Source organism: Cherax quadricarinatus, chromosome 24 (assembly GCF_038502225.1).
Source record: "Cherax quadricarinatus isolate ZL_2023a chromosome 24, ASM3850222v1, whole genome shotgun sequence".
Taxonomy (NCBI): Eukaryota; Metazoa; Arthropoda; class Malacostraca; order Decapoda; family Parastacidae; genus Cherax; species Cherax quadricarinatus.
Genome location: NC_091315.1, coordinates 10,845,552 through 10,863,758, shown reverse-complemented (window position 1 = coordinate 10,863,758; position 18,207 = coordinate 10,845,552). Strand labels below are relative to the sequence as shown.

Sequence of the window (18,207 nt, the reverse complement as noted above, 5' to 3'; positions counted from 1 at the left end):
ATAAAAAAGGGAGGAATGTGGAGGGATAGCCTCTAGGAGGAATGAAAGGGCCGTAAATCCCCCTCCACTCCCAAAAGAACCCCAGCACCTCAAGTGCAGATGCGGCATGAAACCCGTGCCGTACCCTACCTTTCATCCCGGTAAACCAGCAATCCAGGATAGCAACCTCACATCTACTGAACCACCTCGGTGAACAAAAGAGAGGGTGGCCAGATACCCACCACAAATCATACCTCTTTCGGCCACTCCCTGGGAGACTGAAGTGGGATTGGGACATCCCCAAGTGATCCAGATTCCATGGCAAACTACACAACTATCATGGAATGGGAGAGACCACGATACCCTTTCCCCTATCTAGGAACTAGAGTGCCTGTGGAGAGAATCCCAAAGGCTAAAAACAGGCAGGGGATTGGGAGAGGGAGGAAAGGGAAAGGGGGGGATAGGGGAGGATTGAATAGAGATATGTCTTTGACGGTTTTAGAGGAAACCCGGTTGCTGAACTCAGGTGAGGGGAGTGTGGGCGTCCCACTCTGCTGGGGCCTGGCGAGGAAAGCCCACTTACTCTACTGGGAAACTTATTTGTTTTTATTTATAAATGGGCTCCTGTTCCCTTTTCTTTCACGGCCCACCATTTCTCCATACATCATAAAGCAATTACCTTGAACCTTTTATCCATTGTTGACATGAATGTAATTGAATCATTGTTTTCACGAAAAAAAATTTTGAATATATATTTTGTCTTATACAAATTAGATTCACTTATAATTAATAATCTACTGTACAACTATGAAATAATTACAATCCTAATGTACAACTATGATACAATCCTTAGTGTTAAGTAGTCTGTAAGCCAATAATGTTAAGTTGGCCCATAGTGCCTAGGCTATTATGGCTCTGCATTGCAACCCACTACTGTAAATACAAAATCTCAATGTACTATTTGCAGACATAAAATAAATAAAATAAATAAAGGACCCCAATGGAAATAAGTCACTCTACACATATGCTGCTATGTATGATAATTCTATGTAACTGTATTTGTGTATACCTGAATAAACTTACTTACTTACTTAATAAAAGCTCGATAATACGTAAGCTGTCAATGGCCCTTACAAACTCAACAACACGGGGAATTTTTTTCTGCGTTTGTGACTGTCATGGGTAATTTTTTAATATATGCCACTTGAGGAGAAATTTCATTATTTTATGTTTCAGAACCCATGCTGATAACATGTAGAGTTGCTCAGAAACTCCACATGTTACCGGCATGGGTTATGTAAGCAGCACGTCCATTAGTGTGCTTTCCTAGTCTCAGGGATATAACTAATGTAGTATTACTCGAACTAGACTTACAAACAAATATTTATATATAAACAATCGATGTGCTTAGAAAAAACAGGAGCCATACTATTTGGCACAAGAGGTAAACTGAAAAAGTTGGCTTTGAGAATAAAAATATATTGTTTTTATTTTAGAGTTAAGGCCCTGGTGTTGCACTCATATATTATTTAGTCATCTTTCGCAGCGGCAGTATTATTTTTTATAATTGACACCATGTAAACTATTTTGACAAAAGCATAGTCTTGTAATTTTGTCCGGACCAAAAGAGGTGCCTAAAACTCTGTTGCCAGTAAATCATGTTGTACCAGTATCATGTTTATCATATATTCATATTCATATATTTATTTGGACAAGATACATAGTTGTACAAGGACTTACAGTAGTTGGGTGTACATGCCAAAAGCCCCTTTCATGCAGAGCATTATGGGCAGGCTTAAAATTAACGAAGCAATGAAAGGTTCAGTGGTAAAAATTACCATAAATAATATACAATATACAATATGAAGTACAATTGAGTATTTGAAACAGTGAAATTTGAACATTTTGATTTTGAAGCATTATAGTTGTACAGATTTGTCGCATTACATTGTATTACAAACAAGATGATCAATTTACTGTATGTTGTCTTGAAGTTTTAAGATTTAAGTAATTGGGAGATTTATTGGTAAATATTTATTTATTGGTAAATATTGAATATTGATTATTTAGTCCTGGGCAAGTAAGTGGTTTTTTAGAAGAGCCTTAAATTGATTTTCAGGCCTAGTTACTTTAGTATGTTCTGGTAATGAATTCCAGATTTTGGGGCCCATTATGTGCATAGAGTTTTTACACAGTGTGATATGAACACAAGGTACATCAATAAGAGATCTGTGTCTTGTGTTATTGTCATGTGTCCTGTTAAGGTTGATGAGGAGAAGTTTGAGTGGAGGGTTTATGTTTGCATGTATTGTTCTATGTATGTAGTAGACACATGAATAAGTGTGGATGTTCTTTATGGTGAGCAAATTTAGATTTTTGAATAGAGGTGGAGTATGCTGTGGCGAGTGGGAATTTATCATTCTGATTACAGCCTTTTGCTGGGTTGTTAGAGGCCTTAGGTGATTTGATGTTGTTGATCCCCATGCACAAATTCCATATGTGAGATAAGAGTAGATGAGTGAATGGTACAGTGCAAGGAGAGCTGATTGTGGAACATAGTACCGTATCTTTGATAGTATGCCTACTGTCTTAGATATTTTCTTGGAAATTTGTTGTATGCACATATGTGTGTCTGGAATTTGAGGCTACTGTCTAGGTGGATTCCTAGGAATTTTCCCTCTGAGTCTTGTGATGGGTGATCCATTTAGTGTTATGTTAAGTGGAACATTTGCAGCTCTGGTTCCAAACTGAATGAAATAGGTTTTGTCAGTACATGTATTTAGGGTAAGTTTATTAGTCATCATCCGGGTAGATATTTTCTGCAATTCAGCATTGACAGAGTTGGCGAGTATGACTGGGTTTGAGTGTGAGAAGACGTATGTAGTATCATCTGCAAATAATATGGGTTTGAGTAGCTGTGATGCATTCAGTAGGTCATTGATGTAGACGAGAAAGAGGAGTGGTCCAAGGACACTTTCCTCTGGGACTCCTACTGTGATTGGTTGTGTGGAAGAGTTTGCACCATTTGTGTACACGTATTGGCTACTGTTACTAAGGTATGACTTTAGGTAGTTGAGGGAGTGGCCTCTTATACCATAGTGTGTTAATTTAGTGTGCAGCAGTTCATGGTCGACTGTATCAAAAGCCTTACATAAGTCAATGAAAATTCCCAGTGAGACTTCTTTCTTCTCGAGAGCGGTATATATTAGTTCTAGCATGTGTATAATGTATATTTATAAACTTTTATTCTGCCATTTTCTCAGCAGTTTAACCAATTTTTGTTAATTGTAATTTCAGACATGGCTTCATGTTAAGTTCAAAAATATTAAAGGAGAAGGTGCATGACGAACAGCAGCAGTGTGATTGTGACTGAGAGACTAAGAATGTTGTACCCCCACTAAGTGAACCATCAGTGCCTGCATCCTCTCACTATGTCTGCCATAGCCAACAAGGAATATATGCCAAGAATTTCTCAGCTAGATTCAATGTTACTCAATAATGAGGTATACTCCCTAATTAAAAATCAGTTACTGAGTGCCGTAAAATATATTGGTCAAAGCTTTATTACTAAACTGGAGCCAGAAATTGATGCAGCTCTTCAGTATTTAATATTGAGAAATACTGTCCATAAGGAAAGAAGCTCAGTTGGCCAGCAGCTTCTGCAAATAAAATATGAAGACACAATTTCACCACAGAAACTCCATAGCTATATATTGACTTTAGTTTTGGGCAGTTGGATCAGACATAGAACTGGGTTCTTAACATATACTTTTACAAAGAATAATAATATCAAAGACATTGCTAATCATTGTGTTAGTGGATTTGAAACTGTTTTCAGAATTCTACAGGTTGTCAATTTGCTGGTGTTCCTTCAAAGGGGATATTATCCAACAGTTCCTGAAAGACTATTTGGTCTTAGACACGTATCGGCAAATCCGGGTAATGTGCGTAAAATATCTTACACATATTTCACAAGAGAGTTGTTGTGGCATGGCTTTGCAGAACTTCTGGCATTTATTTTACCGTTGATCAATGTGCAATATTTCCATAATGTTGTAAGAAAATTGGTGCCAAGTTTAAGTGAAAATAACAGCAATACAGTAGATGAACCAGAAATTGATTTTACACCTCAAACAAGATGTGTTATTTGCAACAGACGTCCAATTCTTCCTCATAACTTTGGATGTTGTCACTTGGCATGTTACTACTGCATTTACTCAAGTTATTCTTCTGATCCACTTTTATCTTGTCCTCTGTGTGGTCACAAGATTGAGAACAGTGTTCAAATAGTGCCAACCATTATTTAGTTTCATTTGCTTCATGTATTACATAAAAGTTGATCATAAGGGGACAGTAGAGAAACATTTAGGAATTAAAAAATATACTATATGTGTACTAAGTTTTATACTGGTATACCATTAATTTATAAGTTCAGAATGTATGTGCTGTGAATGCAATTTCCTTTACAGTGCAACTGTATAGGAAATTGTTTTCTCATGATCATAACAATTGTTTTCTCATGATCATAACAATAATGAATAATTCAGGAAACAACAAACTGTGTCTATTGTTTCCAAAATCAGTTCACCCAGATCATAACAATAACAGACAATTCTGGAAGTAATGTACAGTTAACCCCCGGATTAAGACGTCATCAGATAAAGTAACGTTTTTGCATCAAAATATTGGCTCGGTTAACAACATTGAACTCAGTTAAAGTCATTCGTCCCAAACGTGTCTGTGTGCCGTGAGTGGCCCAGACACTCCATGTACAGCCAGTGTGACATTGTTTACCAGCCAGTGAGGTCGATTCCACACGTACATGCGATACATTTTGTATTATTCCATTGTTTTTTAGTGCTTGAAACTGCTAAATAAGCCACCAATAATAGTGCCAGCCCTTTGGTAAAGAGGGTGAGAAACACTATAGAATTCAAGAAAAAGTTTGTAGAAACATAGGAAAGTGGTGGTGGTAGTGATGGTGGTACACCAGCCAGGGTACTTCCCCACACACCAGCCAGGGTACTTCCCCACACACCAGCCAGGGTACTTCTCCACATACCAGCCAGGGTACTTCCCCACATACCAGCCAGGGTACTTCCCCACACACATGATTTGATTTGAGTGGGACTTGTGCATCAGTGAATAGAATTATCAAAGCTTATTGCTTGGGAAGCATTGAAAATTGTGTTGGGCAAATGCAATTCTTTTAGTGGGATGGTTTGTGAAGGACCTGCCTAGTATGGACCAACAAGCCTGCTGCATTGTTCATGCTTTCTTATGTGCAAACATTTATGGATGAACATCACCCTGACACAGTTGTTGCAGGTCGTGCTGGCAACATCTACAATGACAGTGTTGTGTCCCATTTTAGGGAAATCTTAAAGAGATGCCAGAAACAGAGCTCTATGGACAGATATTTAGTGCCACAGGTGTGCAGTGACTCAAGCTGGTCCTAGTGGCATTAAAAGCAAAGAAGGGAAGTAACCCCAGAAAAGCACTTGGTACTGGAAGTCTTTATGGAAGAGGATTCCCCATCCAAACAATAGTACACCTCCATCCTTTCCCCCTCCTCCGATCTCATCACTTATCAAAAAGTCTTCAATAAAGGTGTCATTTTAGTAATGTTTTAGTCTGCATGTCTCATTGTTTTCTGGGGAGGGAAATGTATATTTAATGTAAAAAAATTATTTTGTTTAATACTTCTGGGTGTCTGGAACAGATTAATTGGATTTCCATTATTTCTTATGGGGAAAATTAATTCGGATTAAGTCAGATTCGGTATAAGACACTCTCTCTGGATCGGATTAATTATGTTATCCGTGGGTCCACTGTACGTACTTTGTTGTTTTTAGATGTCTGGACATTGGATGTTATCAGATCAATCTGAAATCCTAATGTAATAGAGGTTTTACTGTATTGTACACTCAGTGTACCTGTAACTAATGTTCTGTTAACAGTCTCTCCCAGTCTAATGTTTTATCAAATTTTAGCCTAACATAAATATACAATATAGAAAAATCAAAAGATTACTGAGTAAATGGAAACCAACCTGTGGATACTAGTACTGTTTTAAGGTCAGGTTTTCTGAAAAAGAAAAGGCATTCTCTTGTATTTGATGTTTTATCTAAGTTTAGGCAACACTTATATGCTGTATATGGAAAAAATAGTACAGTACATAAATAACAATAGTTTTTAATTAAGCTAATAGTGTATTTGAGTCATTGTATCAGCATTAAGTGAATAGTACTGCCAGGTGCTTTATACAGTTCAGTGCTTGGAAGAGGAAGAGGAGGAGGAGGGGGGCCTTGCAGGGTAATAGCATTCTAAAGCAAATTTTGTCTTATCCTGATTACAAAATTAATTTTATTAAATGTGTTACATTATCTCTATTTTTTTTATTAAAACACTTTCATTATCAGCATCCACTCCACCACTGTCTTGCCAGAGGCATGCCTACACTAGAGTTAAAATTTTAAGTGCAACATATCAGCACCCCTCCTTCAGAGCGCAAGTACTGTACTTCCTACCTTCAGGACTTGACTGCGGCTTGCAACACATCAAGACACCACCATCATTTCCCTCCATTCGCTCCTATCTAACATGCTCATGACCCCTCAGGGAAGGTTCCTTAACATTGGTGAGCTCTTGATCTAGGGAATTGTATCTGTGCTCCAGTTCCCTGAATTAAGCCTGAACACCTTCCACATCCCCCATAGGCGCTGTATAATCCTACGGGTTTAGTGCTTCCCCCTTGATAATAGTAATAATAATAACACGCTCACGCATGTTTGCTGGAAGTCCAAGCCCCTCACACACAAAACCTCCTTTATCCCCCCTCCGTTCAACCTTTCCTAGGACGACTCCTACCCTGCCTTTCTCCCCTCAAGGGAGGTTCCTTGATACTGGTGAGGGGCTCTTGATCTAGGGAATTGGATCTGTGCTCAGTTTCCCTGAATTGAGCCTGAATACCTTCCATCCCCCATGCGTTGTATAATCCTATGGGTTTAGTGCTCCCCCATGATTTTAATAATACCCTGCCTTCCTTCCACTACAGATTTATATGCCCTCCAAATTGTTTTGTTCCATCCTCTTTAAGTATCTGAACCACCTCAACAATCCCTCCTCAGCCCTCTGGATACTACTTTTAGAAACCCTGCACCTTCTTCTAATCCCCAAGCTACAGATTCTCTGCATTACAGTAGACCGTCATTTAGCATGGTAGTTACATTCCTGAAAATGCCGTGTTAGGTAAAATCGTGTTAGATGAACTGAAGAACTTATGGGAAAAATAGGACTACATTCCTGGGAGCCCCAAAAAGCCAAACAACTTTTTTTTAGGCCTCCAGATATTACTTGGAGTTTACCTGGAGAGAGTTCAGGGGGTCAACGCCTCCACGGCCCGGTCTGTGACCAGGCCTCATGGTGGATCAGAGCCTGATCAACCAGGCTGTTACTGCTGGCTGCACGCAATCCAACGTACGAGCCACAGCCCGGCTGGTCAGGTACCGACTTTAGGTGCTTGTCCAGTGCCTGCTTGAAGACAGCCAGGAGTCTATTGGTAATCCCCCTTACGTATGCCGAGAGGCAGTTGAACAGTCTCAGGCCCCTGACACTTATTGTATTGTCTCTTAACGTGCTAATGACACCCCTGCTTTTCATTGGGGGGATGTTGCATCGTCTGCTGAGTCTTTACAAAAATAAAAGTGAATATGTAGCTGTAGTTCATTGTTGTGATATATTATGTTGTTTTTACAGCTTAAGACTACAAATGTAATGGAAATAATAGTATTTCTTTCCTCAAATTGTGGGTGCTGGTGTTTATGGACGATTGATAAGAGAGTGGAAGTTATGCTGTGGCCCTAGTGGGCTGAGGTGGATGGTAGAGGTACTGGTACTGAAGTTGATGGTTGTAGTAGAGTGTCTAACTTAAAGTCATTCAGTCAGCCAAGTCATTCAGTAAGTCAGCCAAGTTACTCAGTAAGTCAGTCACACAAACTCATGTTTGCTTCTTTTTCTGTGTACAAAGTAGCACTTCATTACGGCTACAGATTATTTCTTGTCTAATATCTTTGTTTCCTTGTTAATTCTAAGACTTAAGGGAGGGGTGAGCCTTTTTCCAGTTTCAGGAAATTAAAATTGAAAAATTATGGAAAAAACTTTTTCTTACTGAAAAATAGTACAAAATTCTGGCAACGTTTTGAAGTAATCTGCTTGTTTCTATCGTATTTCTAATTATGTTTTTCATTAAATGTATTTTTTTTTTTGTTGCTGCTGTCAGCAAAAATACGTTTTGGCAATTGATGTTTTTTTTTTCCTCCAAAAATTATGATTTTTATGATTGTTTCATTGTAAATACTCTACATGGCATCGCTGTATAGTCCTTGTGGCTTAGCGCTTCTTTTTGATTATAATAATAAATAATCTACATGGCATCTTCTCTGCTGGCTAGTGTGTGGAGCGTGGTGCTTGTCTGCCTTAGTAGCCATCAGGCTGTCAAGTAAGGAGGGGTGCAACAATCTCAGATTTGGCAGGTGGTAACCATAGTTTCACACCAAACAAAATCAATAATAAATCAGAAATAAGTTATTGACACTATAATCCATCTCCTTCGATAAATATTAATAGGACTTTCATGATTTTTGTAGACGTTATTGAGGAATGATGGTTCTACAAACAACCACAGTGGATTTGTGATCCTGTTTACAGCTTTGTTTTTAATTATTTTTTTGTACACAAAAAAACAATAAAAACAAAATAGCTAACTTCAACATTTTTTTTATGGAATCTACTGACATCGCTAAACTGCTCTGGGTCATTATTAATCTAGCCTTTACCTTTCATCTGATGACAACTAGAGCATTGTACATCTCCCCAATTTAGTAGAAACTGGAAAGCCCTAGGAGCCATAAAATTGTACAAAAATATTTTTTTTCTATCTAACTTGAAGGCTAACAGTCAAAACAAACACAGCCTATATGTTTTTTTAAGCTGTGTAATCCACTGTCACAATCCCATTGAAATCTGATAAAAAAAAAAGTTGGCGTTTCTGCTCGTCCCTCCCTTAAGTGCTTATACCTCTTTGTGCCACTTTCAGCAACACCGGTATGGCTACTGGGTGTCATGATTGCTTGGCAGATACAAGATATAGTAATTAAAATACAGTGGACCCCCGCATAACGGACGCCTTGCATAACGGACAATCCGCATACCGGACGCTTTGATCGCTAAAATTTTGCCCCGCATACCGCCCAAAAACCCGCTCAGCGCCCTTCGTCCGAGACGCGTCCAATGTGCGGCCTGAGCCAGCCTCATATGTTCCGCCGGTGGCATTGTTTACCAGCCAGCCTCCGCAGTAACATTCAAGCATACAATCGGAATATTTCGTATTATTACAGTGTTTTCGGTGCTGTTTCTGGAAAATAAGTGACCATGGGCCCCAAGAAAGCTTCTAGTTCCAACCCTACAGCAATAAGGGTTAGAATTCCTATAGAAATGAAGAAAGAGATCATTGATAAGTATGAAAGTGGAGTGCGTATCACCGACCTGGTCAGGTTGTACAAGAAACCCAAATCAACCATCTCTACTATTGTGGGCAACAGAAAGGCAATCAAGGAAGCTGTTCTTGCCAAAGGTTTAACTGTGTTTTCGAAACAAAGATCGCAAGTGATGGAAGATGTTGAGAGACTCTTATTGGTGTGGATAAATGAAAAACAGCTAGCAGGAGATAGCGTCTCTCAAGCGATCGTATGTGAAAAGGCTAGGAAGTTGCATGAGGATTTAATTAAAAAAAGGCCTGCAACTAGTGATGATGTGAGTGAATTTAAGGCCAGCAAAGGTTGGTTTGAGAGATTTAAGAAGCGTAGTGGCATACATAGTGTGATACGGCATGGTGAGGCTGCCAGTTCGGACCACAAAGCGGCTGAAAAATATGTGCAGGAATTCAAGGAGTACATAGAAACTGAAGGACTGAAACCTGAACAAGTGTTTAATTGTGATGAAACAGGCCTGTTCTGGAAGAAAATGCCAAGCGGGACCTACATTACTCAGGAGGAAAAGGCACTCCCAGGACATAAGCCTATGAAAGACAGGCTTACTTTGTTGATGTGTGCCAATGCTAGTGGTGATTGCAAAGTTAAGCCTTTATTAGTGTATCACTCTGAAACTCCCAGAGCGTTCAGGCAAAAGAATGTCCTCAAGGATAATTTGTGTGTGCTGTGGAGATCAAACAGTAAGGCATGGGTCACTAGGGACTTTTTCTATAACTGGTTACACCATGCATTTGCCCCCAATGTGAAAGATTACCTAACTGAAAAGAAATTAGAACTTAAGTGCCTCCTGGTGTTAGACAATGCCCCTGGTCATCCTACAGACGTGGCAGAGCGACTTTATGGGGACATGAGCTTCATTAAGGTGAAGTTTTTGCCTCCTAATACCACTCCTCTCCTGCAGCCCATGGACCAGCAGGTCATTTCCAACTTCAAGAAACTGTACACAAAAGCTATGTTTCAAAAGTGCTTTGAAGTGACCACAGACACTCGATTGACTCTAAAAGAGTTTTGGAAGGATCACTTTAATATCCTCAATTGTGTAAACCTTATAGGTAAGGCTTGGGAGGGAGTGACTAAGAGAACCTTGAACTCTGCATGGAAGAAACTGTGGCCAGAATGTGTAGACAAAAGGGATTTTGAAGGGTTTGAGGCTAACCCTGAGAGGAGTATACCAGTTGAGGAATCAATTGTGGCATTGGGGAAGTCCTTGGGGTTGGAGGTTAGTGGGGATGATGTGGAAGAGTTGGTGGAGGAGGACAATGAAGAACTAACCACTGATGAGCTGATAGATCAACTTCAAGAGCAAGAGGCCAGACCTGGGGAAACTGGTTCAAAGGAGGGGAGAGAGAAATTGAAGGAATTGCCTACTTCAAAGATTAAGGAAATGTGTGCAAAATGGCTTGAAGTGCAAACCTTTTTTGATGAAAATCACCCTCACACAGCTATTGCAAGCCGTGCTGGTGACTGTTACAATGACAATGTTGTGAACCACTTTAGACAAATCATAAAGGAACGAGAGGTACAGGCCACTATGGACAGATATCTTGTGCGAAAGAAGTCCAGTGACTCTGAAGCTGGTCCTAGTGGCATTAAAAGAAGAAGGGAAGTAACCCCAGAAAAGGACTTGCCACCTCAAGTCTTAATGGAAGGGGATTCCCCTTCTAAACACTAACACTCTCTCTCCCCTCCTCCCATCCCATCAATCATCACCAGATCTTCAATAAAAGTAAGTGTCATGTAATTGTGCATGCCTTTTTCAGTTTGTGTGTACTAAAATTAACATTTTTTTGTGGTAAAAAAAAATTTTTTTCATACTTTTGGGTGTCTTGCACGGATTAATTTTATTTCCATTATTTCTTATGGGGAAAATTCATTCACATACCGAACATTTCGCATAACAGCCAGCCCTCTTGCACGGATTAAGGTCGCTATGCGGGGGTCCACTGTATAACACAATTCACAAATACAGCTGCCTTGTAGCAGAGAAAGACTGCACATGTATGAATTATGAACACTGGGATGGTGGGGTGGTTTCGGGGTTGGTGGGAGGGCTTCCCGGCTGCTCCACAAGAAGGTGGCTGGCCGCTCGAGCAAGAGAATTTTTTTTTTTCCTTCCCACACACTGAATCATGTTAAATTAATTATATGCTGTATTACATAAAATTGTGCCACAGTTCTTCAATCATGCAATGCCCAAATCGTGCCAAATAAACTCATGCTAAATAACGGTTTACTGTATATTCACACTGTACATTACCCTCAGAGATGACATCACTGCTTCCAGCCTTCTCCTTGTTGCAACATTCACCACCCATGCTTCACACCCATATAAGAGCACTGGTACCGCTTCACTCATACATTCCCCCCCTCCTCCCTTCTGCCATCCAATACCCTCGCTTCCTTCCCTACCCTGCAGCGCTGTATAGCCCTTGTGGCTTAGCGCTTCTTTTTGATTATAATAATAATAATCATACATTCCCCTCCTTGCTTCCATTGATAACATTCTTTGTCTCCAGATTCCTCATTGCACCACTCACCTTTTTCCCCTTATCAATTCTATGATTCACTACGTCTTTCACAGACCCATCTGCTGACGAGTCCACTCCCAAATATCTGAAAACCTTTACTTCCTCCATACTCCTGCTATCCAGTCTTTCATTGCCTAAATTTTTTATCCTCATCACCTTGCTCTCTCCCACGTTAACTTTAATTTCCTTAAATAACAAAAAAAGGCACAATACCAAACTCATCCACTCTCTGCAACTTCTCTTCAAAATCTCCCAAAAGCAACTGTGACAACTCCCATGTTAGATTCTTTATCTCGTAATCCCACACCTCTTGCCAATACCCGAACATTCACTTCTTACAACCCCATCTATAAATATATTGAACAACCATGCTGACATCACATATACCTGTCTAAGGCCTACCTTTACTAGGAAATAATCATCTCTAGTACATATTCTAACCTGAACCTCACTATACGTATTATATAATCATGGGGAAGCACTAAACCCATAGGATTATACAGCACCTGTGGGAGGGGAATGGAAGGTATTCAGGCTTAATTCAGGGAACTGGAGCACAGATCCAATTCTGTAGATCAAGAGCCCCTCACCAGTGTCAAGGAACTTCCCTTGAGGGGTATCTGGAGCCTCACTATCCTCATAAAACCTCATAACTGCTTTCAGTAACCTACGATCTATTCTATACAGTTACAACATTGCTTTCCTATCTACCCTATCATATGCCTTTTCCTTATCTAGTGTTACAAAAAACATGATTTCTAATAAACATAGAGATCTCCAGTGAATACTAGAAAGGACTGCCCTTCTAGCATCCAGCCTGTTACTGGGTTTTCGTAACAAGTAGTCAGTATCCTGGTCCAATTATCCATTAGAATTCAATAAGAATTATTAGTGCTTCAGGATTACAACTGGTAGGCTACTAACTAAAGAAATAAAAATTTAATAAGTTTATTAATAAAGATGTCTAGGAGTATATTATCAAATTAAATTAAATAAATCAAAATAATAATAATAATAATCACTTCTCTCGTGTACAGTAGTATTGGGCTGAAGGCACATATCACATTTATACGTCTTAAGTACCATCTGGTACATTAACATTTAATAATACAATATACAAATAAGTTTGTGTGTATGTGTGTAAGAGCTCTAAGTAGTTCGCTATGTCTCACGACTCGACTAGACTTAAACCAGTGACTGACAAAGTCCTCACATTAACTAACTTCTTGACCCAGGTACCTGGCAATCAGAACAGCTTGCTTGAACAATAAAACGACTGCTAAGCCCAATAGCAATATAACAAGCAACTGCGACACAGAATCAGGAACAAGGAGATAATATAACAACACTAAGTAGGGACCATCTGCAGATCCTCCACAAAAGTCACAAAACTCCCATACTACTGAATCTAAGTTCAGCATAAGAAAATCCCTGACTGTGACAGTACACAGATACCATTACAAATTAGGTCAGAAGCTACAGCTCAGGACCTGAGTTGCTCAGAGTGTCTATGCGACACAACCTCAGTACAAAGTCAAAAATCACTAAGTCTAGACAATGTTCTGTGAACAGAGTTCCACAGAACCAACAACAAGAAAGCGACAAAGACGATCTTCCAACAAGGGCCAATAAGGGAGAGTTAGGCACGTCTTGTCAGGAATACGTCCAACCACCAAGAGAGTCCAGCCCAGACTGACTACTCCAGGTGAGGTGTGTACACCCCCCTCGATCACGTGATTGCTCCGTGGACAGCTGCTGCCCAGCAGCACCGAGAAGCCGGCAGGGAAAATAGCAACGAGCGATAATTACAGTAGTTAGACAATCAAGACATGAACTATGAGCACTGAATAATATATATAAATGTTACATCCTACCTAATAAAAGTAACTAAGTCAAATAATAATATAAAGCAATATATTTACGATTTAGCTATTATCGCAAATATAAGCAATATAAAATTATATGAAAAAGTAATATACATTATATACATTGTGACACATTCAGGGGTCGCAATATCTAGTTTATATGCTTCACTGTAAACACTTTGTTTACACACCCTCTATCCTTCCTAAAGCCTCCTTGTTCATCTCTGATTCTGCTCTCCATCGTGCTCTTAATTCTGTCAATAATATCTCTGCCATACCCTTTATGAGGTGTACTCAACAGGCTTATTCCCTTATAATTTTTACACTCTCTTTTGTCCCCTTTGTCAGTACTGTGTACTATACCAGTATTATTATTATTATAATCAAAAAGAAGCGCTAAGCCAACTATACCAGTAACCGTTACTGATTCACTGCCTCCCTATGTGAATCACTGACCGTTACGCGACTCACTTCACTGCTGACTTAGCATGACGTCATGAGCTCTTTACATACCGTGCCCTCCATGCACTGAGGAGGGCAGTTCAGGACAAGGCATAATAGAGAGTAGGCAGGTCAAGAGCCAGGCTCTGAGTTCTCCCCCTTATTTTACCAATATACAAGTTACCAAGCCATCCATAGTGTGTGTTTATTCCCAAATCCATTCAATCGAACCCTCACGACAATTGGTGGCAGCGTTGTGGGCTTGGATTTAGGGTATTTCAGCCATTAACAAAGAAAAGAAGACTTGTTTCACACCAGCGCCGGGTCATTGGGTAAGTGTGTGGCATCTTAAGCCAGCCCATCATACCTCTTCCCAAGAATGCCAGCATCCTACAATTGTCTACAACGCTCCATGGCTTATGGGCTTAAATTGCTTTAACTTTCGAGGAGTTGATCCGGGTTTTGCAATTAAGCCATCCAGTTAGGGCAGTCTAGGGCAGAGCCTCAGCCAGTCATCCCACCGCTGCCACAAATTGTCGTGAGGGTTCAATTGAATGAATTTGGGAATAAACACGCACGATTGATGGCTTGATAACTTATATTAGTGGTAAAATAAGGGAGAGCACTCAGAGCCTGGCGCCTGACCTGACCACTCTCTACTATGGTATAAACCTTGGTAATAAATACCGACAAGTTGGTTTAGAAAGACACGTAAGCAAACACTATAACATATTTATTAGAAAACGTTTCGGTCCTGGGACCTTGATCACTTCTAACATACAGAGGTAGGAAGACATTATATATAGGCGGAGAGTGAGATGTGACGCACGTGACATGAGGAATGTCATAAGAACATAATGGAGGAACACTGTAGAAGGCCTACTGGCCCATGCGAGGCAGGTCCCCATCAAAAACAACCTCCGCCCATGATGAGGACGGGCAGACGATGAAATCACGTGACTCCTGTGTTGTTGGGTTGGTGCTGCTTAAGTATCATGTATGCCAATGTTTTTTAAATTTTGTAGTTTCCAGTGTTGCGTTCTATAGTGTCGGTGACGGTGATTAGTGAGGCTTCTAGGCACCGTCGGCATCTGAGGTCTGGTTCGGTGAGAACGAGTTGTGCCTCATTCCAGTTCATCAAATGCCCCGTGGAGTCTCTGTGGAGGACACATGCGTACCTTACATCGTCTGTTAGAGGCATTTCGATGCTCATTCAGGCGGACTGCAAGATCTCTGCCTGTCTCGCCTACATATTTCTTGGGACAGAACCCACAGGGGATAGCGTAGATGCCTGCTGTAGAAGTTAGAGGTGTGGGGCTGCGTTTCGTAGTGAGGTCTTTGATAGATGATGTGTTTATGGTGGAAACGTTGATGTTACTCATAGTAAGTGCCCTGCGAGTATTCGTGGCAACATCGCCACATGGGAGTACTATGAACTGTTTAGGGGGCTGTTCCATGGGCGGTTTGTTGAGGATAGCTTGTGCCTTGGGTCTGCAATCTCGGATGAAGAAAGATGGGAACTGAAGACGTGTAAAGGCTTGTGTTGTGTAAGTGCATTCTTCTTCTAGAAAACAAGGGCTGGAGATGCGAAGAGCTCTCAAGAAGAAGCCAATGAGGACTCCTCTCTTAGTGCGGGTGTCTTGGTGTGAATAAAAGTGTATAAGATCGTCCTTGTTGGTAGGTTTTCTATACACTTTGAAGAGAAGTTTGTCACTGTCGGGAGATCTGCACAGTAGAACGTCGAGGAAAGGAAGTTTGCCATCATTTTCGAGTTCAAGTGTAAACTTTATTGATGGTTCAACTGCATTGATCTTGTTGAGAAGGGCCTGGATATTGAGACGTCTCGGATAGAAAACCAATATGTCATCAACGTATCTTAGCCAGGTAACGGCTCGTAGCATCATACCCAGACTTTCCTTAAAAAGGCTCGTAGCATCTTACGAAAATCAGAACAAGGCAAGAAACTACTTAAACTTTTACCAGGTCAACTGAAACCAGCACGCCTGTATGGCCTTCCTAAGACACACAAACCTGGCATCCCACTACGGCCTATCACTTCGGGCATAGGGAGTGCACCACACAGACTAGCCGGCCACCTTGCCAAATACCTTTCAGCGCTTCTGGGCACCATCAGTCAAGCCCACCTCAAACACTCAGGTGACCTTCTCTCCCGAATTTCCAACCTGAATGTCAAAAACAAAAGCATGGCTTCCTTCGATGTCACAGCCCTCTTTACCAACGTTCCTACTGACGCTACAATCAACATTGAGACAGAGGCTCACTGAAAACCATGACCTCCCTTTACCTCTTCTAGATTTCATCAATCTAGTGGAACTTTGTGTTAATTTCAACTTCTTCAAGTATCAGGACAACTGTTACAAACAATGCTTTGGGATGGCAATGGGCAGCCCGCTCAGCGCTGTGCTTGCCAACCTCTTCATGGAAAACCTGGAGACAGAGAAATTCAGCACCCTCATTCCCAACACCGTTACCTGGCTAAGATACGTTGATGATATATTGGTTTTCTATCCGAGACGTCTCAATATCCAGGCCCTTCTCAACAAGATCAATGCAGTTGAACCATCAATAAAGTTTACACTTGAACTCGAAAATGATGGCAAACTTCCTTTCCTCGACGTTCTACTGTGCAGATCTCCCGACAGTGACAAACTTCTCTTCAAAGTGTATAGAAAACCTACCAACAAGGACGATCTTATACACTTTTATTCACACCAAGACACCCGCACTAAGAGAGGAGTCATCATTGGCTTCTTCTTGAGAGCTCTTCGCATCTCCAGCCCTTGTTTTCTAGAAGAAGAATGCACTTACATAACACAAGCCTTTACACGTCTTCAGTTCCCATCTTTCTTCATCCGAGATTGCAGACCCAAGGCACAAGCTATCCTCAACAAACCGCCCATGGAACAGCCCCCTAAACAGTTCATAGTACTCCCACGTGGCGATGTTGCCACGAATACTCGCAGGGCACTTACTATGAGTAACATCAACGTTTCCACCATAAACACATCATCTATCAAAGACCTCACTACGAAACGCAGCCCCACACCTCTAACTTCTACAGCAGGCATCTACGCTATCCCCTGTGGGTTCTGTTCCAAGAAATATGTAGGCGAGACAGGCAGAGATCTTGCAGTCCGCCTGAATGAGCATCGAAATGCCTCGAACAGAGACGATGTAAGGTACGCATGTGTCCTCCACAGAGACTCCACGGGGCATTTGATGAACTGGAATGAGGCACAACTCGTTCTCACCGAACCAGACCTCAGACGCCGACGGTGCCTAGAAGCCTCACTAATCGCCGTCACCGACACTATAGAACGCAACACTGGAAACTACAAAATTTAAAAAACATTGGCATACATGATACTTAAGCAGCACCAACCCAACAACACAGGAGTCACGTGATTTCATCGTCTGCCCGTCCTCATCATGGGCGGAGGTTGTTTTTGATGGGGACCTGCCCATTTGATGGGGACCTGCCTCGCATGGGCCAGTAGGCCTTCTACAGTGTTCCTCGATTATGTTCTTATGACATTCCTCAGGTCACGTGCGTCACACCTCACTCTCCGCCTATATATAATGTCTTCCTACCTCTGTATGTTAGAAGTGATCAAGGTCCCAGGACCGAAACGTTTTCTAATAAATATGTTATAGTGTTTGCTTACGTGTCTTTCTAAACCAACTCTCTACTATGCCTTGTCTTGAACTGCCCTGCTCAATGCCTGGAGGGTACAACATACAAAGAGCTCGTGATGTCATGCTAGGTCAGCAGCGAGTCACGTAACGGTCAGTGATTCATGCAGGGAGGCAGTGAATCAGTAA

The 18,207-nt window shown here is 41.0% G+C and overlaps 1 protein-coding gene across 2 annotated transcripts; it reads left to right on the top strand.

Moving 5' to 3' along the window:
* Positions 1–1,082: 1,082 nt before the first annotated feature.
* On the top strand, positions 1,083–7,702 carry Pex2 (peroxin 2). 2 transcript variants are annotated; one of them, XM_053779566.2, is made up of 2 exons: positions 1,083–1,161; positions 3,277–7,702. In XM_053779566.2, exon 2 carries the CDS (start codon positions 3,411–3,413, stop codon positions 4,284–4,286), a length of 876 nt encoding a protein of 291 aa, XP_053635541.1. In that variant the 5' UTR covers positions 1,083–1,161; positions 3,277–3,410; the 3' UTR covers positions 4,287–7,702. The 2 variants fall into 2 exon arrangements, with proteins under 2 accessions (XP_053635541.1, XP_053635543.1); XM_053779568.2 differs by lacking the exon at positions 1,083–1,161 and adding an exon at positions 1,168–1,423.
* Positions 7,703–18,207: the final 10,505 nt, after the last annotated feature.